This window comes from Oryzias latipes, chromosome 9 (assembly GCF_002234675.1).
Source record: "Oryzias latipes chromosome 9, ASM223467v1".
Classification (NCBI taxonomy): Eukaryota; Metazoa; Chordata; class Actinopteri; order Beloniformes; family Adrianichthyidae; genus Oryzias; species Oryzias latipes.
The window spans coordinates 32,158,062-32,181,834 of record NC_019867.2 but is presented as its reverse complement, the minus strand read 5'-3'; the positions used below and the strand labels follow the sequence as shown (position 1 = coordinate 32,181,834).

At 43.7% G+C, this 23,773-nt stretch overlaps 2 protein-coding genes and 1 pseudogene across 3 annotated transcripts; 2 read left to right on the top strand and 1 right to left on the bottom strand.

The window, feature by feature from the left end:
• The window catches only part of LOC101158285, a 39,852-nt pseudogene extending 25,445 nt beyond the window's left edge, over positions 1 to 14,407 (top strand).
• A 4,657-nt stretch (positions 14,408 to 19,064) lies between these two features.
• Positions 19,065 to 20,296, top strand: LOC110015676 (protein cereblon). 2 transcript variants are annotated; one of them, XM_023958896.1, is made up of 2 exons: positions 19,065 to 19,929; positions 20,003 to 20,118. In XM_023958896.1, exons 1-2 carry the CDS (start codon positions 19,549 to 19,551, stop codon positions 20,069 to 20,071), a joined length of 450 nt encoding a protein of 149 aa, XP_023814664.1. In that variant the 5' UTR covers positions 19,065 to 19,548; the 3' UTR covers positions 20,072 to 20,118. The 2 variants fall into 2 exon arrangements, with proteins under 2 accessions (XP_023814664.1, XP_023814663.1); XM_023958895.1 differs by having other exon boundaries at positions 19,104 to 19,933; positions 20,003 to 20,296.
• LOC101158031 (protein SET) lies at positions 20,256 to 23,708 on the bottom strand. The gene is made up of 8 exons (XM_020706359.2): positions 23,184 to 23,708; positions 22,275 to 22,332; positions 21,798 to 21,940; positions 21,618 to 21,721; positions 21,427 to 21,540; positions 21,166 to 21,336; positions 20,939 to 21,070; positions 20,256 to 20,864 (listed from the first exon to the last, which is right to left on the bottom strand). Exons 1-8 carry the CDS (start codon positions 23,254 to 23,256, stop codon positions 20,841 to 20,843), a joined length of 819 nt encoding a protein of 272 aa, XP_020562018.2. The 5' UTR covers positions 23,257 to 23,708; the 3' UTR covers positions 20,256 to 20,840.
• Between the last annotated feature and the right edge of the window lie 65 nt (positions 23,709 to 23,773).

The following is a 23,773-nucleotide window of genomic DNA, read 5'->3' as shown; positions in this document are numbered from 1 at the left end:
AATGTTGCGTTGCCTCCTTCCGTTTGTAAAACGACTACAGTTGAAAAAAAGTGAAAATGGCAAAAAAGGAAAATAGAGGGCAGCTTGGAAACTGAAAAAATAACAAACACAAATCCAGAGAGGCTAACTGGAGGTGGTTCTTGGTACAACTTTCATGTGATCGTGGTGCGCTGTGTGGTTCCACTTATGAAGACATGTCCTAAAGCTTTATTCGCTTTTCTTTAGCAAATGAGAAAATAATGTCATATATCACTATATAAGTTAATTGTTGAGTTAATTAGTTAAATAAATTATGCAATGTAATCAGAGTAAAACTATGATATTTTACTTTGTTCTTTGTAAAAACAAAAAACCTACCATGAACTTGTTGCATTCTTTGGAAATGAGTGGGACTCCCAATGATTTGACTCAAAGGGAGAGCCTGAGTTTCATTGGTGGTTTTAGTTATATAAGGCATTTGATTGGGTGGAATCCAGACCATTAGCATGAATCCTTATGTCGGGGCTTGGCCGGTTTGATGGCACTTTAGTTAAGTTCAGTGAGATCTGAGGCAACACTACTGAAATCAGTTGTTTTTTAAAACCACATTTTTATTTCTAATTTGGTAAATTTTGATTTTAAAACTGTGTTTTTTGTTTTCATTGTACAAATATGTCTTCATAATTACAGTCACATCACCTGCTGACAGTGCATGTTTCTGTCTAACTCCCTGATTGTTGCTCACTCAGACTCCTTGACGTCGTTCTGCCTCATTGCTATGCAGGAGTCGCGCCCCGTCTGCTCTAATATTATCCATGTGAGTATCTTTATTATTATGTTATTTTTACACAATATTTTATGTTTTTACTTTCTTTTGACACAATATGAAGTTACTGTTTATTCTAGTGGCGTACATGAACAAAAACACGATTTATTCTACCCTGATCAAGAACAGTGGTTCTAATATACCAGGGTATTAAAATACAAATCCTAAAAATCCATAAAGCTCCATTTATTATAATTGTTCAAGCCGTGGGACAAAATAAAGTCAGAAAAAAAATGTCCTCTCTAGTCCAAAAGACCAAAAAATAACTAATAAAGTTAAATTAACAATATTTCTATTTTGACACAAATTCAGAGTGGCTGTGGTGCAGAGATGTAGTGGTCAGCCTTTGATTAAAAGAGCTTTGGTTTCTATCTTCCCTGCCAACGTGTCTATGTGTACTTCAACAAGACATTGAATCTCACATTGCTCTTGGTGGTGTATGAAAATGTGTGTTCATGTGACTGGAAAGTGTTTTAGGCCTTCATCAAAATAGAAAAGCATTAGAAAATTATAGATTATTAACCACAAATTCAAAGAAACACCCAATTAATAAATGGTGAAGAAGCCCCAAAGTGCTTTATAGTCCCATTCACCCATGCACACACATTCACTAACTGATGGCAGCTCCACTGACCAACACTATAAACCTATAAACCATAAAAACCAGGAGCAATGTAGGGGTCTGCGTTTTGCCCAAGGACACATTGGCATGCAGAGCGGGAACCAAACTGGCTGTCTAGCAATCAGAGGTCGATCAGTCTACCTCTGCACCATGGCAATGACCTTACATAAATGTAAGGGCGCAAACCCCTGCAGTGACTTTAAAACAAACATGCTAATAAATATACGTTTATTTTCTAATGCCTTAGTCATGACAGGCCTTGTGGGTGCATACAGGCTGTCTGCAGGCACATACATTTGTATGGGGCACACAGGTGACCCACAGCTTGGATCTGTTTTGTTCAGAGGCTCCCAAGCAGCATCAATAAAGCAGTCGTCTACCTGGAGAATCAACTGCCTGGCCTCACAAGCCCTTCTGCTGTTGCAATGACATCGTACGCCCTGGCCAATGAGGGAAAGCTGAACCGCCAGATCCTCTATAACGTCGCTTCTCCAGGTTTTGACAAACAGACATCACAGTCATAAAATGGAAACACCCACAACTGCTCTATTGAAATGACCACAAGTACATAATAAAGTGCACTTAATGCAGAGATTTAGAACCTTAAAGAGTTATTCATAATGTTAGACTGTTTTCAAGAATAAAAGCATTTTGAGAAGATTCACTACAAGGGATTTGTCCGTGTCTTACAGAGTTGTCCCACTAGCCCGTTCCTGGAAATACCTTGTTTACGCTTGAAGCCACTGCGTATGCACTTCTAGCTCTGGTCCAGGCCAAGGTGAGCTTGTGTGGCATCCAGACAGAGAATCCAGTTTCTGTTTAATTACAGATTAGGTCACAAACTGTAAATGACAGAAAATCCTCTCTGTTGACTAAAGACTAAATATTTTCTCATCAAAATAAAAAGCTTGGTGAATGTGTGGACAGGAAACAGTTAAATATGTTTTGTTTGGGTGGGCATTGCATTCACGAGGGGGCACAATCCAATGCATTGGTGTGCCAGTCTCAAGTTTGGGTAAATACAAAGTGTTTAGTCAGGAAAAGCGCCTGATGTAAAACCAAAGCCAAATCAATCATGAACAGAGCTTTTACACCAGATCAGCCATGACCCAGCTTAACAGTGACTGGTGCTGTAGACCTATAGAGGGTTGGTGGAATTGGACAAAGAAAGATATTTTTTTTAAACCGAGGGAAGTACTTTGAGTAGGCACTTTGAATTAAGAGACTTTGACAGGAAATCAAGAGTTGGTCCAAATGATGGAAAGAAGAAAAGTCTCCCATGGGCTCAAGAGACCAGATGGAAAGAGAGGAAAGCTCATAGATTGAGAGCAGCTTTAAGCTATTTTATCAAGGAGTGGATGGAAAGAAGATCAGATGAGGAGAGATCCCGGAGACGTCTGATGAGAATGTTCTGGAGGTGAAGAGAAGGTCAGATAGGTGTTGAGTCTGAATACAGAAGATGAATGTGTGGTGGTGAATGTCGTCAGTGGTTATTCCCCTCAGGTAGGATGTGCGCAAGGATAGAAAGGAGAAATTCTGGAAGGAGATGGATGAGGAGATCCAGAGTGTCACCAAAGGGGAGAAAATGATGATTGAGGAGTGATGGAGAAGTTTGGTGTTCAGGACAAGAATGCAGAAGGACAGACGGTGGTGGACTTTGAATTCAATTTCAGTTCAGTTTTATTTGTATAGCTCAAATTCACAACAACACTCGTCTCGATGGGCTTTGTATCGGTAATTGAAAAAGTGAAACATGAACTCAAAAGGATCATGAATACATAGAGTTTAATAGGAAAATACTAAATTGAACTAACAAACTGACTAAGCTATACTGGGATCCCTGCCCTCAGACCCCTCTTCGCGGTGGGCTGGGGGACAGTGGCCTCAACAATCGGGGTCAGTCTGTTAGCTTTCCCCAGCCTACCCTCCTTCCTCTTACAACCACTTACTAGGGCGATGTGGGGGTCAGCCTGCAATGCACTTCAGGGGGGAGCCCCCCTCCCATGATTGCCACATTGAATTCGGCCCCTCCACACTTGGTTTTAATTGCACCATAGACATGTAGAACCCTTGGTGGGGGGGGGGTGCTTGGACATCACTGTGAGCAATAAGGAGATGTCCTCTGTGCCCTAACCGCTAATTTTAACTGCACCCTGTAGTACCCACACCCCTGACACCTCAACAATATACACTCCAACACACACACACACAAGCAAACATCACATACCTTACACAAGAAAGGTGGGACCTCAGATCATCTGTCCCCTACCCCATCCCTGGTTTGGGGAACCAGACCCTCAGCAACAGGGGCCATGTCCCTTGGGTGCTGGCTTTCGGACCAGGTTGACCCTCCTCCATGCAGGGAGAGGGATCCCTGAGCTCTGGTGGGATCATAAGCCAGGGATCACATCACATCTGAGCCTGGGGGGTCAGTGTCCCTGTGGTGCAGGTTTTGGTGATTGCCCTTGAGCGTTGGCCCCTCCAAAATTCCAACTGTGGGTGAGCCTCATTTGTTAAATGCTCCTCAGGGACCTTCACCTTTAATTGGGTGTTCTCCTCATGGGTGGAGGTGGGGGTCCCCTGCCTTGTTCTCTTCCCGACTTCTCGCCAGGTGGGAGGGTGGCTTCCATGAGCATGGGGCAGGTCTCCCTTGGGCGGGCTCTGGCTCATGCCTTGGGTTGAGGAGGGGGGATGCGTAGAACTCCGGGGTGGTGGTGGGCTGCTCGTCTGTTGCTGGCGGGGGCTCTCTGGGGGTGGAGTCCCGTGCTGGACCCCCTGGTGGGGCGGAGGCCTATCCTCCTGGCTGGGATGGGACCTCCACTCTCCGTGCTCCTGTGCCTCCCTGCTCCTTGGTGTTGGGGGGGACTGCGGTGGTCCTGCTAGCCCTGGTCTGGCGGATAGATTTGCTCTATCTGCTATACCATGCCAGTGTTGGGGGGCCCTGGCTACTGCTGCCGCTTCGGCGGGGTCTTGGTGTGGGCACTCTCCCTCTGAGCACAGGTGTCAGCTCTACTTTGCACTAATAATGTCTGTGACAGAATGAAATGCTTTACATGTGTTGGTTATGGTGTGAGGATGACTCTGGGGTTAAGACTGTTCTGAGAGAAAAAGGCTTGTTAGGAAAAAGACAGTCAGTGACAAGACAGTAGACAACAGACAGGAGGACATGGAGATGCAGTGCAAGGAGAAGGTGGGGGCCAAAAAAGGATCTTAAGACTTGTCTAAGTGGTTAAGCCTTAGTCCCTGAGAAGGAAATTCCTTTCTATTTAGGGCCTTCTTCTTTCAGTCATATCACAGAGTAACCATCCCCACCACAAGATAGTGATTGTCTGTGATAACTGTTCTGCCTTTACAGGCTTTTGACGATGCCAGACCTGTTGTGAGATGGTTTAACCATCAGCGTCTGGGTGGTTCAGGCCGTGAATACACTCAGGTTATGAGACGTCTTTCTCTTATGTATTTTCAGTAACATTTGAATGGTTTTACATTATTTTGAGCCATTTGTTCTGTTCCATGTCCCTCTTTTCCAGGCTACTATGATGATGTACCAGGCTTTGGGAGAGTATTGGACCAGCGTTCCGGAACAGGATCTATATTTGGATGTCTTTTTGCCAGACAGATCAAAACCTGAAAAGTATTACATCAACCACAAAAACATCTATGTTACCAGGACCTTTGAAGTGAGATCAGATCACTGATACACACAGGTTCCATGTTTGTTTGTTTGTTCATGACTACATCTGTCCCTACAGGACAGACTAAACAAAGACGTGACAGTAAGGGTCTCAGGGTCAGGAGAGGCCACCATCAAAGTGAGGACTGTGTTTGGTTTCAGACTTATTCCACAGATTTCTTGTCCAAATGTTAATAATAGCATGAATGACATGTGACTACAGTGTGTGATACGTAATGATCAAGACAGAGACTGGTTCACAAGGTGACCTCACATCTATAGAATTTTTGAAGTTTCTAGAAAACATCTTTGTGATTTTTAAACAGCTTTGGTGATTCCACAAAGCTTAAGAGAGCCAAGAAAGAGTTTGGTTAAAGAGGCATTCCCTTCCATTACTCTGAGTAATGCTCTCAATGTTTCCCTCATGTATAGATGGATATCCACCTCAAGAGTACGTAGACAGTAAGAGCACTGTCTGTAAATTTGACCTTCTGTTTTGAAGCTGTGCTGATGAATTGGGAAGGCCTGTTTTGGGAGGAGTGGTTCAATAATAAATTTGATCTGTCCTGTTTGACCTAATGTACCTCTCATGTTGACAGATGACATCCTCTTATTATGCTCCGTCTCAAAACACCAAAAGGGACTGTCAGAAGTTTCAAATGTCTGTGACATTAATCCCAGGTAACTCATTGTTTCTGGACTTTTAAGGTTTCATTTTGTTGGTTAAATAAGCGGATTGTGAACATTTTTTCTTCTTGCAGAGACAACAAGTTCAAATGAGGCAGTTTACAAGCTTCAGATAGAAGTTGTGAAGGTGCAGCAGTCCCTCGATGCTTTGGTCTACTTTTCCCTTTCTGGTTCTACATGATGCTCTTTGCAGGTACAAGGACAGCAATCGTGATGCTACAATGTCCATCTTAGACATCGGTTTGCTGAGAGGGTTTGCTGTCAACATAGATGACCTGAGAGCTGTAAGATTGTTAATCATTTCAGGACGAGGTTGAATGACTTAAAAAAACAAGATTTCTGACATGTGTTTGTATCTGCAGATATCTACAGGTCAGGACGCCATTATTGACAGGTTTGACATGAACACAGCTCTGTCTGATCGAGGCTCACTGATTATCTACCTGGAAAGGGTTTGTCTGAGCCACTTCTTCTCTCTTTGTTTGCTTCTTGTTCCAGATCGTTTGAGCTTTGTTTCACGTCTGTCCTCAGGTCTCTCACACTCGACCAAAGATAATCAGCTTCAGGCTCCATCAGGTCCAGCAGGTGAGCATTCTTCAGCCAGCAGCAGTGTCAGTCTATGAATATTATGAGGGTAAGTAGTTGTTGTACTGTGTGTATCGATTGCATCTTCGGAGTGCAAAGACCAGTATAAATGAGAACGTTTCTGTCTAATTTCAGACACACGATGTGTGACGTTTTATCATCCACAGGGGGCAGAAGGACAGTTACAGCTCTGTGCAGGTATCCAGATCTTATTTGTCACGCAACTTCTGCTGCTGACTTCAGCCAAAAACGAAACAAACCCATAGGCTCCAAACACTAAACCCTCCGTGAATCGCCACCTTTACGTGGTGAAGGGGTTTGAGAGCTTGAATGATCCTAGGAGATAAGCTGTCTGGGGTAATCCATGGTTGAGAGAAATAGCTTTCTGATCTGAACCTGAGTGGTGTTCTGTTGTTGGACTTCTGTGCCCATCCCAGTTTGTCCATGCCAAACACTGCTTTTGAACACAATGATGTCCATCAGTGCATGTGACAGCAGGAAACCCTAACTTTGTGGTTGTTTCAAGCGACCTTCAGCCATGTGTCTGGGACACTTAGTAAAGAGAGAGGCAGAGTTTTCTACTGATTACAACCTGGTGTTTAGTTGGATTCGCTGGCGGCAAAAATACTGTCAGAGTTTGGTGGGAACATCGGGCCAAGCTGTCCATCGAGGAGGTCTTCAACTCCTACATCCAGGAGAACTTTAAACAGGTACCGAGGGAGGCTGGGGGCAGTGGACTATGTTTTCCACCTCTGCTGTCACTCCTACTGTTCAGAGCTGTGGTCACAACGTCTCTGGTGACTGTTGTGTTAGAAATTCTGAAATCTGGTGGTGGACCTGAAAGTAAAGTATGGACGATGTTCTACTGAGCCTGACTTGTGAAGACATGCGGCAGCTGACAAGTATTGGTCTAAGCGAGCTGCAGCCTGAACTAGTTTTATTTAACATTTATTTTACCAGGAGGATCAGTTGAGAACAGTGTCTCATTTATAATTTCGACCTGGCAATTTTGTGGTAGCAAGAACTTGTCCCTGATAGGAAATGAGTGAGGCCCTGGAGACGGACTATCGGTCATCTTAAAGAGGTTCAAGCAAACCACCCAGCACCTGTAGGGAGGGGGAAACAGCTTTGTGCCAGCACCATTTTCAGTGCAGGTGAGGATCTGTTGACATTGACGGGACGATTGATGAGAAGTGGAAGGAAGTACTTTGAGGATCTCCTCCACAACAGCTGAGAAGCAGAAACCCAGAGAATCAGGGGTGGGGCTGTTCATCACCTGGGCCAAAATCACTGAGGGAGTCAATGAGCACCTGGGTGGCAAGGTACCAGTAGTGAACAAGGTCAAATACATGAATTCTCTGGATGCTGTGGGATCTTCTTATCTAAAGCATCTCTGCCCAATCACATGGCAGTTGGGTCATTGCCACTACAGGACAATCACACTTCTCCATGGGAAAGTCTGTTCTAGAGTATTTGAGAAGACAATTCAGCCAATACTCAAACCTCTGATTCAGGAAAACCAGTGTGGTTTCCATCTTGGTCAGGTAACAGTGGACCAGCTCTACATCCTGTCTAAACCCTCTTTGGTCTGTTTCTTTTGTGGCCTTTTGTCCTTTTTCCTAGGAGCAGGTCTACATTGAGAAAGGCATGACACCCACAGTGTGAAGGGCAATGAAAACTGGACGTGTGCTGGGATTGAAAAGGAAAATAAAAGCACCAACGTTCACCATTACTGTTTTGATTGCAGCACGCAGAAGAAGAGCAAAATCAGCAGCAATGAGCGCATAACAAAGCTCTGTGAGAGGACAGATGGCAAACACATGTATGGTACGAGATGTACTGCTTTCCTACATGTTTGAGAGTGCCCCAAGTCATGACATCATGCAGAGGCTGACATTTGCACTCATCTCCTCACAGCGTACAAAGTTTTGGTGGAGGACGTTGTCTATCAACAATCTCAAGACATGTATGCTATGCGGGTGAAGTACACCATCAAAAAAGGTTGGTACTGATATGCCTTTCTTATCCCGTTCAGCCCTTTTGGACTGAAACAATACTGAGGTGGTTTAACATTTGGAATTTATGATCATGTACCAACATAACCACTTACTAATAGACCTTTGGTCAGATCGCAAACATAATAGGTGGTAGAAGTCTTACCCCTTTGCTTTATGGACAGCAACTTTTGTTGTTTAGGATTTTCTATTAGTTCTACTGGTTCAGGGTTGGTTTGTGTTTGTGTTGTTTGGTTGTGTGATTGTACTTTGCACCACAATTTCCTAGGTTCCTGACAGAAGTGACATCGTACTGCCAATATGTGTCTGCTTTTTCCTTACAGGGTCTATATCCTGCCTTTCTTAAGCCTTTCCCAGTAAACTGTATCCATATAAATGATCATATATGACCATTGGCACACTAAAGAACCATTTTGATTTTTGATGAAATATTAGTTATTTTTGCAGCTCATCTTTCTACCCAGAAGTAAGAGGACTCGATTTCTGAGGCTCCGCCTTTCTCTCCTTGTGGGTGCCGCCCATTTCATGATGTCATCCTAGAGCCGGCCTCAGTAGTGTGTTTGTGTTTCTCCCATGAAAACAAACAGCATCTGGAAGTTCATGGATGAACATGGATGATCATATTGTTTGTAGAAAAGGAAAGCGTTTAGCTGATCCCCGCTAGCTCCACAGAGAAAGTGGGTGTGTCTGTTAGCCTGGAGGCGGGGCTGGCAGCGCAGACTCTTCCTGTAAGGGGCGGGTCCTCACTTTGTTACATCACAATGTGAGATCCCGTTCATTTTTGCGGATTGGGAGGGGCTGGTGCTCAGGGAGCAGGTTTTTAGGGGAATACTTAGAAATGCACGAATGGATCAAAATACCAATTTGGGGTTGTTTTTACTGAGGAATTAACATTATAAAACACTTAAAGGCTCAAAACAGTGGATTTTGAATTTAGCTATTTTATACCTTCCTTTAATCTGACTGCTATTGGAGCCTGGGGGAGTAGGGGGCATGGGTCAGCACAAAAATCCTGCTTTGCAGAGTGGATCAGGAGGCAGTTCCTTACACTTGAACTCTGCTCCATCCCATTAGTGTCTGTCCAGCCATGGTAGCTAAACCCCCAAACCTAGTCCTTCTCTGTTTTTTTTAGTTAGTTTAGTTTATTTTATTTTATTTTATTTTTCCACAATGTGTCAAAAGCTACAAATCCCCTCACAATACAGAATGTGGGAAAAATGGACCTCCCCGAAGCAGCTGCTTATTATTAGGGGTCCAGCATTTTAGACAAGCATAAAAGTACAGAAGATGAGTGGCGGAAGGAAAAGAAAAGAATTACATAGAAAAAATACAATAATAGTATGAGAAAATGATGGTAATATAGTGGAAAGTGTTGGACAAGGGACAATGACTTTGAACAACTTAAACTCAGGCGTGTGGCCATATAAGTGTCAACAAACAGAGAGATATCACACACTAATAGGTGGTTTCGGTCGGAGCAGCATTTGTACAGTATGTTGACAATTATAGCAATTTCAGTTTCCTTTTAAACATATATATTGTGGCAGACTGTTTAACGTCATTGTCTAAAGTATTCCAAGTTTGTGGACCTTTAGTACAGACAGAGAAGCTTGTACATTGTAACTTCCTGTTTTTGCCTTTTAGCATATGCTTCCCCTGGTGTCATGGTGATAAGAGGGCCAAAAAAGTGGTATGAGGTCACACAAACGACTACTTAGTCTATGAACAACACTGTACATTGTGCATGCGTTATGATACGAGTTGAGTTCCGGTAACTTAAGGAGGCTGCATCTGTGGAAGAGTGGATCCGTTGGGGAATTTGGCGTGGACCAGGTTATTGCTCTTATTGTTTTTCTTTGTTATCTGGAGTTTTGCCGTGTAGGTAGAATATGTGTTATTCCATATGATGTTACAGTGATCCAGGTGAGGCTCAAACAGGGATCTGTACAATGTTAGCAATGCGTCTGATGGGAGCATGTGCCAAATCTTATAGAATAAACCAACAAATTTGGATAATTTTTTAACTAGTTCATCTATGTGTTTTTTAAAATTTATAAATTGATCTATATGGATTCCAAGAAATTTTATTGAGTCCATCTGTTGTCGAGATCGTCCATCTATATTTATGTTTAATTTCCTGTAGGTGGATTTGTGTCTGGATGTGTGGAATATGATAAAGGTTTTGCTAGCGTTTAATGACAATTTATTGCATTTGAACCAAATATCTACTTTTACTAGTTGTTCATTTAGGAGTTTTTCTAATAGGTCCATATTTCTAAGTGACATGAATGAACTAGTATCGTCTGCAAAAAGTATTTTGTGGATGTCCCCAGAACAGTAAACAAAATCATTTATATAAATTATGAAGAGAAGTGGTCCCAATATGGATCCTTGTGGTACACCCGTTTGAATGTTGAGTTTATGTGATTTTAGTTCATCAACTTTTACATATTGCTCTCTCCTGAACTCCTGAACCATTGGAGCGCTAATCCCCTGACCCCGTAATGCCTTAATTTGCTGAGTAATATTTCATGATCTATAGTGTGTCTAGTGTCCTAAAGCCACATTGTTGAGGCACAAGTACATTGTGTTTTACAAAATAGTCTGATAATCTTGAGTACACAACTCGCTCAAATACTTTGGAAAGAATTGGCAGTATTGATATGGGTCTGTCATTTTTAATATCATTTTTGTCCCCAGACTTATATATGGGTTTTTTTTTAGCTATTTTAGTCATTTCTTAGGACTTTGCCATGTGTAAATGAAAGATTAATGGTGTAAGCGAGAGGTTCTGCAACTTCATTTACTATGGCTTTAATGATATTACTACTTATGTTGTCAGCACCAACTGTGTAGGATGATCTCAGCTTGTTTATAATATTTACCACTTCTGTTTTACAGGTGGGTTTTTGAAAGAATGCATTTGGGTAATTTCCCTGAAGGTAGACATTGTCATTAGCACCACCTGGTGGACAAATGTTTTGAGAAAGACTTTTCCCAACTGAACAGAAATAATTGTTAAAAATATCAGGTAAACTGAGATTGTTTGATTGACATTGCTCTAAGGAATCAGGGATGACTGTAGTTTTTGTTCTGCGGCTGAGGATGTTATTCAAAACCCTCAAAGACTTTTTTTGATCTCCAGATGCAACCTTCAGTTGTGTAGTAAAATAATTTTGTTTGCTTATTCGTAATAGTTTTGTTAGATTGTTTTTATATTTTATGTAAATTCATTTATTTTGGGTACTTGTTTTTTTATACTTTTTGTACAATTTGTTCTTTTTTTTGATTGAATTTAGTATTCTCTTGGTAATCCAAGGTTTTACTTTTATGTCTTTTTGTCTAATTGTTTTTTCTGGGATTGATTTGCTAATTGAGTCAGTTAATTCTTCAATTAATGAATTGTATGCGCACTCGGGATCTGTGGTGTTGAATACTTCGTCCCACCTTTTGGTTTGAAGGTGACTCATTAGGTTTGCTAAAGTTTGGGTGTTTACCACTTTCACTTTTCTCCTTGTACGTGAGATTGAGGTTTTATTATTTAGATTCATATAGCATGCAATGGGATAATGGTCGGTGATGTCTGAGTATACAACCCCTGATTTATATTCAGTATTTACTGTATTAGTTAGCATGTTGTCCAAAATGGATTTGCTTTTATCCGTAACTCTGGTAAACTTATTAATTTTTGGGGAAAAGGATGAGGAGAAAAGAGTATTAATAAAGTCATTGTTAGTTTTATTGTCCTTGGATAAATCTATATTTAAGTCACCCATGATAAGACAATTTATGTTCGTTAGGTTTATGTGGAGAAGAAGGTTTTCAAGTTTGTCTATAAATGTGTCATAATCAGAGTCTGGTGGGCGATATATTACTCCAATAACAATACTTTTTGCATTGTTATGTTTTAGTTCTAGAAAGATTGAGTCAGAAAAACCATCATCAAGTATAATGTCTGTTCGTTTCCTCACTGAATATGAGGAGCTCACATACAGACAAACTCCTCCAACAGCTTTTCCAGCTCTATTTTTGCAGAACAGTGTATATCCATCTAAATTGTAAAGCTCTAAATATGCATCTTCATTAATCCAGGTTTCACTGCAGCCAATTATGTAAAAATTGTGACCTATTGATGCCAGCAGTGAAACTAGGTCATCATGATGTTTTTTGATACTACGTATATTTAGATGCAAGGAGGAGAAGGTAAAGCTACTGTTGGTTTTTATTAAATCCTCTGGGTTATAATATTCACAGTTTAAGTTTCTCAGTTTTGCACCCAGATAGTGCTGTTCAAAATGGTCTTCCTCAAGACTACAATTTACTTCTATCAACCCCATACAGTTTGAGAAAAACATGATGTCCAGATTGCAGGTAGAAGACTCTGTGGAGACACTTTCCCAAATTCCCCCACCAAACAAAACATAATAAACAAAAAATAAGTAAAAATTTAAGAAACATAGACATTACCATAGTCATGTAAACCCCTTGTGCTATCTTAGATGACCCCCCCCCCTTCCATTGAGGTGTTCTCCCTACCATGACAAAGGTGGATAAAGGTGGATAAAGATTTCATGTAATCCATGGACACCAGTGAAGATCACAAATCTTTGAAGAAAAAAGGTTCAGAGCACTGTCTAGTGGGTCTAGATGACCCCACTCCCAACGTTAAAGTGCCTAGGATAGCACAAGGGTTACAAAGAAAGTGACAAACTGAAACAACGGTTCAATGACAAAGCACTGCTGGTTGTCAGATGTCAGAGGCTGTTCCTCTGAGTCCCTCCTTACAGCCACGATGTACATTTTCTGCATATAACACGGATGAAAACTGGTCAGACGTGAATCTTCGTATAAAAAGGGAGAAAAGTTGTGGTCTTTACGTGAAATTTTCACAGATGTATCAGGAATGAACCCCATTAAAACCACAGAAGAAGTAGGAATAAACCATGCAAAGAACACATAAACCAACGTAGAACATGAACTGTGTGACTATTGTGCTGTTTATGTGTAATTCATTAGTGATTCATGCGTCCATAACATAATCTGAATGTGTTATGTGCGCCCTATACGTGATCTAATGTTAAACATCGGTGCTTCATGCATGAAAAGTCTGTTAGACAAATGTGGAACGGTCGTGGAAAGACATACATTTGTGTTTGCATCTCACAACGATCATGCACATTTGCACAAGATTTAGGTAATGATTGCGTATAAAATACGTTAAATACACATAAACTGCATAATTCTTAACCGACCAAAATTTTTGAACAACTAAAAACCAAATTCATGTAAAGAACCGTCAGCCAAAACCCTCGACGGACATCTGAGCACATCCACGAACGCAAGAAACACTCATGGATCACGTAGATCATGCATGGATCACAAAATACACAACATGTACATAGTGACTGTGGGGCACGACCTTCAGGTCTCACCATCATGGCCTAAATGACCTTTATAGTTCCACTCCACACAGACATGTTGGACACACACATTGAAGTACACAACATCAGACGTGAGGCTTACTTGACTGTCGGTTAAGCCCCCTCCCCTTTGGTCATCACAGGCAGTAACGATGTCGGACCTACAGGAAAACTGCGACATTTCATCAGCTACCCCCACTGCAGAAAAGCTCTGAGCCTGCAGAACGGCAGCACATACCTGGTCATGGGTTCATCCGGTGACATCAACCATGGTGACGGACAGGAGACGTAAGTCTGATCTGAGAAACTTCTGAATGAATCCCAAGCCCTTCCCACCTGTGTCCTTGTGTTTCTGAGAGTTCTTTGTTCAGTTCTTCCTCTCTGCTTTCAGATATCAATACAGCCTCGGAGAGCACACCTGGATTGAGTACTGGCCAACGGTAGAGGAGTGTCAGTTGGATGAACACAAACCTACGTGTCTGAGCTTGGAGGAGATGATGGAAGAATTTGTTCAGTCTGGATGTCTGGAATAGAAAAGAAGCATCATTTTTGCTGTAAAGTCTGCAGCATTTCTGCAGAATAAAATCCAATCAACCACCATGTGTGACTTCACTTGAGTGTTTATGAAAGGAAAAGAACCCCAAAAAGGGGACAGTTAAAGGAAAACTGTAGCACACATGTCAAAGTTCAAAAAGAATGAAAACAAATCGACGTCACAAAGCTAAACTGTAACGTATTTATGTGATCGTCTGTTGGAGACTTCAGGTCTCACTCAGTTTTTTTAAATATTAGACAAAAAAAGATCTTTCTAATACAAATCCTTTCATAAAATTACATCATCATGGAAAAGCGTATTAATTTCCATAATTCTATTCAAACAAATTACACCTTCTTAGAATATAGGTTCAGGGGCCACTGTTCCATTTCCAGTATATTTGTTTATTTTGACATAAATTGGGGTTCTGGCTCATAAAACCCACAAAAACAGAATTTCAGAAAATTAGAAAACAGAAGAGCAGAGATTCTGATCACATCAAACCAATCAAACTAAAGTATCGTCAATCCTTCAGTAGAATGGACAGGGTCCAGGTCCCGCATCTCCATCCAGATCCTCAGCAGAAGGAATCCTGAAGTCCTCCAGAACATTCTGCTGGACCGCTGCAGTGATTCTGGACTGAAGACAGCAGAGTTTACCAACACCAGCTGGACATTTCAGTCCAGATCCTGACTGACTGTGGAGATTTCACTCTGGACCTCCAGCAGCTCGGGTTCTGCTCCTCACCAGTCTTCCTCCAAACCCTTGATTCCCAAATGAAAGACTGTCCTTTCATCAGAACCAGGACCTTGGACCTCTGGCCAACAGTCCAGTCCTTCACTTTGGTCCAGTTGAGACGTTTCCTCCGTTGGTCCGGGCTCAGAAGTGGTTTGACCCGAGGAACCCGACAGTTGTAGCCCGTCTCCTGAATGTGGTTCTTGAAGCTGTTCCTCCTCCTGGTTCCAGTCTTCCTGGAGGTCTGCTGGTTCTGGAATCTTTTTGATGCTCGTCTCTTTAGCGGCTGCATGTTCTCCTGACACATTTGTTCTCCCATCAGACTTTCTGTTCATCTGCTCAGACTTAACCTCATCATTGTCAGAGAGGAACACTTGTAAGCACGTGCACGGTGTGCAAAGGCGTTAACATGAGCTCAGAAAAGCTACTGGAAGTATTTCTCAGTGCTTCATGCTGAGCCTTTTCATTTAATACTAATGAGATTTATGGAAGAGGAAAAGAAAAATGTATTCTTGCAGTTTTCCAATTCTTTCCTTTATTCTTTTTTAACTTTGTACTTTAATTTTGGATGAACAAAAGTTGTGTTTCGTGATTCATGAGGCCACTCAGAGTCTGCCAGCAGTTCCTGCCTGCTGCCACTAGAGGGCAGCAAGTCCCACTGTGTCAGCAGATGCACGTTTGGAACAACAGAAATATCTACAAAAAAATGTTTTCCTTTAAAAACTGGAGAAGTACTAATGCTCCTTCAGTCAATCTGAATTTATCCCACTAATCTCTTAAAGGTCATCTCTTCTACAACTAATGTGGGATAGAAGTGTGTAGTGTGCGATGGAAAACCGCTGGTCATCAATCAGACACATGTAGACATTTACATAAGTAAACATCCTGTGGGAAATCCTAATCCAGATTAATTGACCCTAAAATGAAAAGACAGACCAAATTCAGGTGCAGTATTTGCTCATTGAGTCTTCAAATACATGAAGACAGCTATAAAAAATTGCACACAGATGAAAAAAGTATGTTCTAGGATCAGCTGCAAATCCTCCCCCCGTCAGAGGAAACCTTTTCTCTCACCTAAATTCAAAAAATAATAATTTACACCCTCAGTTCTTTCTGCAACAACCTCCCTGAAACCATCACTCCATTATTTTGGACTAAGACACTTCTGCTCATTTCTCCATGAGAGTCTCTCCCAAAGGTTTGTTTCAGACTCACTACGTTTGGTTTAATGAACATAAGAAAGACGATAAATGTTCCATCATTCATCGATTATAAAATAATGTATGATTGTTATATATGATGTGATGATTATTTTGTATCTGTTGTATTCTATTTACTAAACTCTGACTCCATTTCGAAAAAATAAAAGCTCAAAAGACCTTCAAAAAAAAATATGTTTTTTAAAGCCAGTTCCATAATATTGATTTGTTTTTTGCCCTCTAGCTGAGTTTTAAATGTGCCCAGTATGCAAATAAAAACAAAGAGGTTCCTGTGAACCGGAGAGCTGTGCTGATGTGTGACGGCTCAGAAGCCGCTTCCTCACACGAGCAGCAAGGCAGCAGCTAAACGTCAAGACATCAATATATCAATATTAGCAACAACGCATGGAGGCCAAATGATAGGAACTCCTTAAATGTTTGCATGTATGCAGAAAGAAAAGCATTTTACATCAATCTGATCCAATTAAAACCAATGAGTTGAGAACAATCAATATAATTGCTTGTTTCTTTTTTTCGCGTGGCCTTCAAACACCTCAGGAGGCAGATGACATCATAGAAATTCTGTTAACAGCTTTTCGTCTGTACACCGATCAAACAGACATGTTGAAAGTTCCCCTCTGATCATCTTCTGATCTATTGTCAAAGCGTTCTCAGTCGTCTGTCAATGATGATGATGTCATTTTTGTCCATGATCCAAAAACCTGTGTGGTTTTCTGGGACTTAGTTTCTGCAGAGCGGCAGGAATTCATCACAAATTCACCTCCGAGTTGTGGGCGGGACTCTTAGTGCAGAGTAAGCCTCTACTCATTTCCCATAATCTCTTTGTTGAAACTCTCTCCCACTAGCTCACAGCCCCCCACACACTCAGAATAACATTAGAGGTGTGATAAAAACAGCAGCAATATCAGAGCTATCCAGCCGTCCAGTTAAGATCTGAAAACCAACTCAGACGAGGAAAACAAAGACGTTCATGGATGTTTGTCTGCATCAGAAAGAGCAGAGCAGGGAGACTGTAGACCACCAATTATAGGAGTTTGCACGTAACCCTTGTTCTATCCTAGGCACTTTAACATTGGGAGTTGGGTCATCTAGACCCACTAGACAGAGCTCTGAACCTTTTTTCTTCAATGATTTGTGATCTTCACTGGTGTCCATGGATTACATGAAATCTTTCCACCTTTATCCACCTTTGTCATGGTAGGGAGAACACCTCAATGGAAGGGGGGGGGGGGTCATCTAAGATAGTACAAAGGTTAATGACTACTATCCTTTGAAGTGCATTATTTTCATCTGCTTCTTATTCAAAACAATTTGCTTGAATTAATACTCAGAAACGGCTGCACGGTGGCGCAGTAGTTGGCGCTCTTACCTCACAGCAAGAAGGTCCAGGCTGGGGGACCCGACCCAGAACATCAATGGGGGGCCTTTCTGTGTGGGTTTTCATAGGTTAATTGGGTACTCTAAATTGTCACTAGGCTACGTTCACACTGCAGGCTGAAACGACCCAATTCCGATTTTTTTGCCCCTAAGCGGCCCAATTCCGATCTTTTCATGACAGTCTGAATGACACAGATCGGATCTTTTCAAATGCGACCCAGGCCCCGTGGGTTTGCCGTCCTGATTCCGAATTGTAGCCGTTCTTTTCAATTGCGACCGCCGTCTGACCGGCCAGGCGACTTGATTCCGAACTGTACGTCATCGACACGCAACAAACGTCATCATTCTGCATTGAAGTAGGCGGGAACGAGAACGTAAACATTAACCATGGTGGACGATGCTGCTGAGACCAGACAGTGGAAGGGAAGGGAGGTCACTGATTGGATTGATATTTGGGCTGATCGCTCTTTTCAGGCCAAACTCCAGGGCTCTGATCGCAACTGGGCGGTTTTTGAAAAAATTTCCAGATAAATGGCCGAGCGTGGTGTTGAACCTTTACCGCGATAACTTTTTTTTCTTTCTCCCCTTTCCACCGTGCTCAGAAGCGCGGGGGACCCGAGGCGATCCTCCTCCTCCTCCCTGTTCTGATCCTTAGATTCTCCAGAACGGGTTGATAAAGAGTCCATAGCATTTATTCTGGGGGAAACCTTCTTTTATTACCGTCCTCCGTAACACACAACATGAATGCACGCCCACACTGCCCCCCCCCCCTATTCTCTATCACGGCACGCGCTTGCACACACACACACGCGGGCGCGCGGCCCCAACACATACACATTCCTCTTCCACAACAGTGGGTACAGACGATCCCGACTCCATTGCCTTCTTAAAATGAGAAGATTGTAATTGTGCTGCTCCTTTGTGAAAATAAATTTAATATTACAAAAAGAGTTCCGCTTTTGACAACACTGTTGTTGACATCCATGTTAACGTTTGCTCCGCAAACAACGAGTGACATCGTTCACCGTTGAGTATTCTTCTGGCTTCTGCGCATGCGGGTCTCGTTTGGGTCGTGTCACGGTCACACTGGAGATCACAAAAGTTCGGATTTACTTGGAAATGTGAACGGTCTAGCAAACAATTCGGATTTTTTGAAAAAATCCGAATTGTGCATTAAGCCCTGCAGTGTGAACGTAGCCTAAGTGTGATTCCAGACACACTATCCAGCGACAGACTGACGACCTGAGCAGGGTGTCCCGCCTTCGCCCACAAGTGGCCGGGATAGGCTCCAGCAGCACCGAGACCCCGAAAGGGGTGGAACGGAAGAAGATGAATGAATATATTTATATCTATATATCTATATATATATATATTTGACACTGCATAAGTCTTAGCTTTTTTTAAGTTTACATCAGACCTGATGACGTCATCTGCTACATCATAACATCACTAGAGATTTCAACATGTGCAGCAGCCATGAGGACAGCAGCAGCTCTGAAGCTCCAGTCTCTGTTCTGGGATCTGAACCACGTCCCTTTGTGGAGGAAAACGTCACCGTGATTCTGTCTGTGAAACGATGACCGTGTGTGAGCCGCGAGTCCCTGAACAGGAAACGAATGTCTACTTCCTGTTCCAGAAATGCTTTCCGGGCACAGTTAGCGTCACACTATCGAGACTTTAGTTCAAAATTCACAAACAGATGACAGTATTTTTTTATGGAAGTTGGGCTTCGTACCAATTATTTGAACGTCTTTCGGGTTTCCTTAGAAGTCCCGCTCAACAGCGTACAGACGGTGGTTTTCCCGCCGCGCGCGCCACCGCAGCTAAAAACAAAGGGGCTAAGCTAGCCTAGCTTGGCCTCACGCGAGTCAACAATGGCACGCGCGAGGACCATCTTTGTCCACGCGCTCAGAGTGCAGCTGCTGTGGCTCCTGCGCTGCCAGCTCGCGCGCCCGTGCGAGCAGAGGAGCAGCTCCGACACGTCCGTGCTCTGCAGGGCCTGCGGACAGGAGCTGGCCTCCGGGGCCGACATCCGCTTCGTCCCCAGCCGGCTGGCCCTGTCCACGCGCAACGACACGCTGGTGAACGGGCGGCGGGTGAACGTGCAGCTGTTCGAGAACCCCCACGGGGTCCAGTTCGAGGTGGTGACGTTCAGAAAGGCAGACGTCACCCAACACTGGCCGGCGGACGAGCGCTTCTCCTGGTTCCCCGGGTTCTCGTGGACTGTGGCCACGTGCCCCAGGTGTAGGTCTCATGTAGGTGGGTAGGTGACCTCTGACCTCTCCGGGTCACTCCAGGACTCCACTGATTTCCACCTTGTCTTTCCAGGCTGGGCCTTCCAGCCGGCGGAACGGACAGACACAAAGTCTGAGGAGTCCAGCACCTTTGTGGCTTTGATCGCACAGCAAATCCTGACTGAAGAGTTCGCTTCAAGTCTCCTCATGACACCCAAGTCTTTTGTGAGCTGACGCGTCCAAACCCAAGTCAGCTTTGGGTGTGACCACCGACATTCAGACCTGCAGTGGGACACGGCCAGCCCACCTCACAAGAGACACGACAGCAGGGGCCACATGTACGAGCCTTTTGTTCAGTTTTGTTCTTTATTAAAAATGTCATTTCAAATCTGGTGGATATCTGTAAAACAATACAATGAAGAAGAAACAAAAATCCCATGGTGTCAAAATAACCACTCTCCCCAATTACTCTTGCCCCTCCCCAACTGATCCCCCCCCCTGAACATGACAAATAAAAGGAATGAGCTGGTACTGTCAAACCACACGGGGAGAAATACGAGGACACAGCGTCCCACTGAAGAAGAAACAAAAAGGAATAGAGGTCTGCTAGTGCTAGATCACTACACCACAGCTCGAGTTGATTTACCAGACAAGACCGACACAGAATCGTCTTGAAACTCTACTCAGGATGCTGAACCCATTCTGTTTTAGGCTTTATTTTTTTGTTTTTAGATCAAGTCGGGTATTGTACTCACAATTCAGGGCATTGTGCCACAGGCCTTCGATGAATAAAAGGAAAACATAACATGGCACCAATTATTGATGACGCTTCAGAGTGGAAAGTGAAGCACCAACGAATATAAAATTAAAAAAAAAAAATTGCTCCCGAGTACAACTGGGGAAAAAAAGAGGGTCTTGACAGGCGGCGCTTCTCAGTCGTCTTCCCCTTCATCATCCTGGAGAACAAAAACACAGAATGAGGACCGAAACACGCCGATCCACTAGTTACTGCAGACACTGGTCACTCTACCTCCCCATCTTCTCCATCATCCTCTTCGTCCTCCTCTCCATCTTCATCTCCTTCTTCATCTATGTCCTCCAGACCTTCCTCATCCTCCTCTTCTTCCTCCCCTTCACCCTCCTCATCATCCATATCAGGAACCTTAGAAACAAAACCCACATTCTCAGGACTGTTCAACTCAAATTAAAGCCCCCAGAGACGCTGCGATAAAGAAAAACAACCCAGACGGAACGTACCAAGTAGTACTGCAGAGGGTTCGGCCAGATGTCGTCCTTGATGACCTCCCCGAGCTCGTCGGCGCCAGCATCCGCGTGATCGGTGAACCAGGTGAAGAAGCTCTCGGGTTCTTCGTGTTGCCTCTTCCTGCCGGCTTTGTTCTGTGTCTGACTGGAACGCTTGGTCAGGTCCTGGCAGAGGAAGGTCAAAGGTCACTGACGGCTCACGCGGTTCCGTGCTGCTCAGAACACCGGCATCGCCCTGAACGTCCAGTCCGTTACCTTTCCTGACTTCCATTTGATTTCTGTCGACTTTGAAGACGGGTCTCCGCTCTCATTCAGATGAAATTCTTTGGAAAGGACTTTGTTTTCAAAGTATGGGTTTTCATCAAAATACTACAAAAACAAAAGTACATTGCAGTAAGACTACACACCACGCACACATCAGAAATGGAAAAATTAACGAGACGTACAAAATCTATTCTGTAGCCTGACTTGATGTCTTCAAACTCCGTCACCTCCACTCTGCTCAGGTAATGAAGCGCTTCCTCATCTTCCTCCCCGAGCAGGGCAGATACTGACGAGGAAGAGTCACAAACGGAGTTCAACAAGATGTTTACCATGAAACTGTTCTGACACAAATGGTTGCTTACCTTGTGGATGGTTGACAAATGTGGTGACCCAGAAGTTTGGGATTTTGGCGATCAGTTCTGACCTTTTCTGAAAGAATGGCTGACGGAGTTTGTTGTACTTCTGTTCTACTTTCAGAATCTCTTCGCTGGCCTGCTCATTCAACCTACAGGAAGACAACGTTTAAATGTACACGATACATGAGCAGAAGATCCACAACTTAGCCATTCTAATGGATAAAGATGAGTTCATTTCTTTGATGGAGGATATAAAAAAAGCTAGATGAAATACTTCATTAAAATAGGTTTAATTGACATCAGATCCAGTTTTTACAAAATCACTTGGCTTTCCTGTTTACTGCAGAGTCTCATTCTGGACAAACTCAACAAATAGAATTTCCTTTCATGGTGTGTAGAGAAAACAGCTACCATGTAAAACATTTAAATGTAAATGAAATACAGAAGATCATTCAGACTTTAAAAATGATTCCTCCATATTACCTGTCGATTTCATTTTGAACTTCGTCGATGTGTTCAATAGCTTCTTGCTGCTCTTTCTCTGTGAGACACAATACACATTTAGGCATTAAGGGTTAGAAGCACAAAGCAAACAAAACCCTTGAGATCATATTCTATAGAGCTTCGTTATAGACAGTAAACTTTCGGTAGCATCGCGCCTCGTGAGCCTCGTCGGGGTGAAACTCCGTCAGCGGCCAATGGCTGCAGCGCTCGCGCTCCTTCAGACTCTCGCCGTTTCCTGCCGGCGGCGACCTGCAAGGCCGCGTGGTTCAAATGTGGAGCAGCGCCGCTCAGCCAGACTCGCTCACCGGAGAACTAAGAACGCCGCCCGCCAGGAGACACCTGCCCTCCCCGTCCCAGCATTGAGTCCTGGTCACTGGCTGCTGGTGACTCACTCACGCGCTTATTGAGCGCTCTTGCCTTTAAATGCACCAACAAAACACGGCGTCAGCTCACGTTAGGTAACAACAACAGCAGCATGATGCTAACTACCAGCGACGGCTATTCAGCCCTAATGCCGCTGGGGTTTTCGTTATGGGACCATCACGCGCATTCAAACAGAAAAGCTGCGTGTTCTTGATGCATGTGGGTCCACGGGGCCCACGACCATCGGCGGTCCCGGCCACGCTGCTGCTGCTAAACCCAGCAGCTAACATGGCCTCTGCACTGAAACAGCGGCATGCTAGCAGGCGCGTTAGCCGCCGCGCCAGTGGCCGACAACATCAAAAGCACCGCGGCCGCTGCAGAGGAAACCCGCCAAAAACACGCAGAAACGCAAAACACGGCCAAAAATAAATCCCAGCGCAACCAAAAAGTCAGACGTGAAGACGAGAGCAGTGTTAAAGAAGAAAGTGAAAATGGCGCTGAACGGCAGGCCGCCATTCCCCTCACCGGAGGTCTCGTCCGCTCCGTCATGGTTCGAGTTCAGCTCCTTTTTACTGGCTTTCGCCGCCGAGGCAGACATGTTTCTGCAGGCCGGAGTAACGTAGAGGCGTCTGGGAAGCAGCCCGCGTCTTTCACTGTCCGCGAAGAAGCTGAATTCGCTGCGTGGTTCAGCGTGGAGAAGACAACAACGTGCCGCCTCACACACAATGTAGCTGCCGATGCGCGAGGAAGTCACCGCGAGCTCTGCTCACGCGCTCCTTTCATTACGAACGCGCCTCGCCGAATCGAGCAGACACGAGCTCCGCCTCTCAAAGTAGGTCTCACTGCTTGACTGCTGTTTATTGATTTGGTGGCGTCTTCTCTCTGAAAACCTCGCGCAAAATAAAATAAAAAACTTTAATAATACCCCAGATTTTACCAAATAAAAATTAAAGGGATGAAATGGACGGAGTTGGAAAAAACACATTAGCTCCAGCCAAATGTTCGGGCGGACCGCCTCGCACTCGCGCACTTAGAAAGAAGGCTCGCGCCTCTGCACAGCGCCAATGGAGGCGACTGTGTCAGAAAGCGTGGGAGACCAGCAGCAGGATGAATGA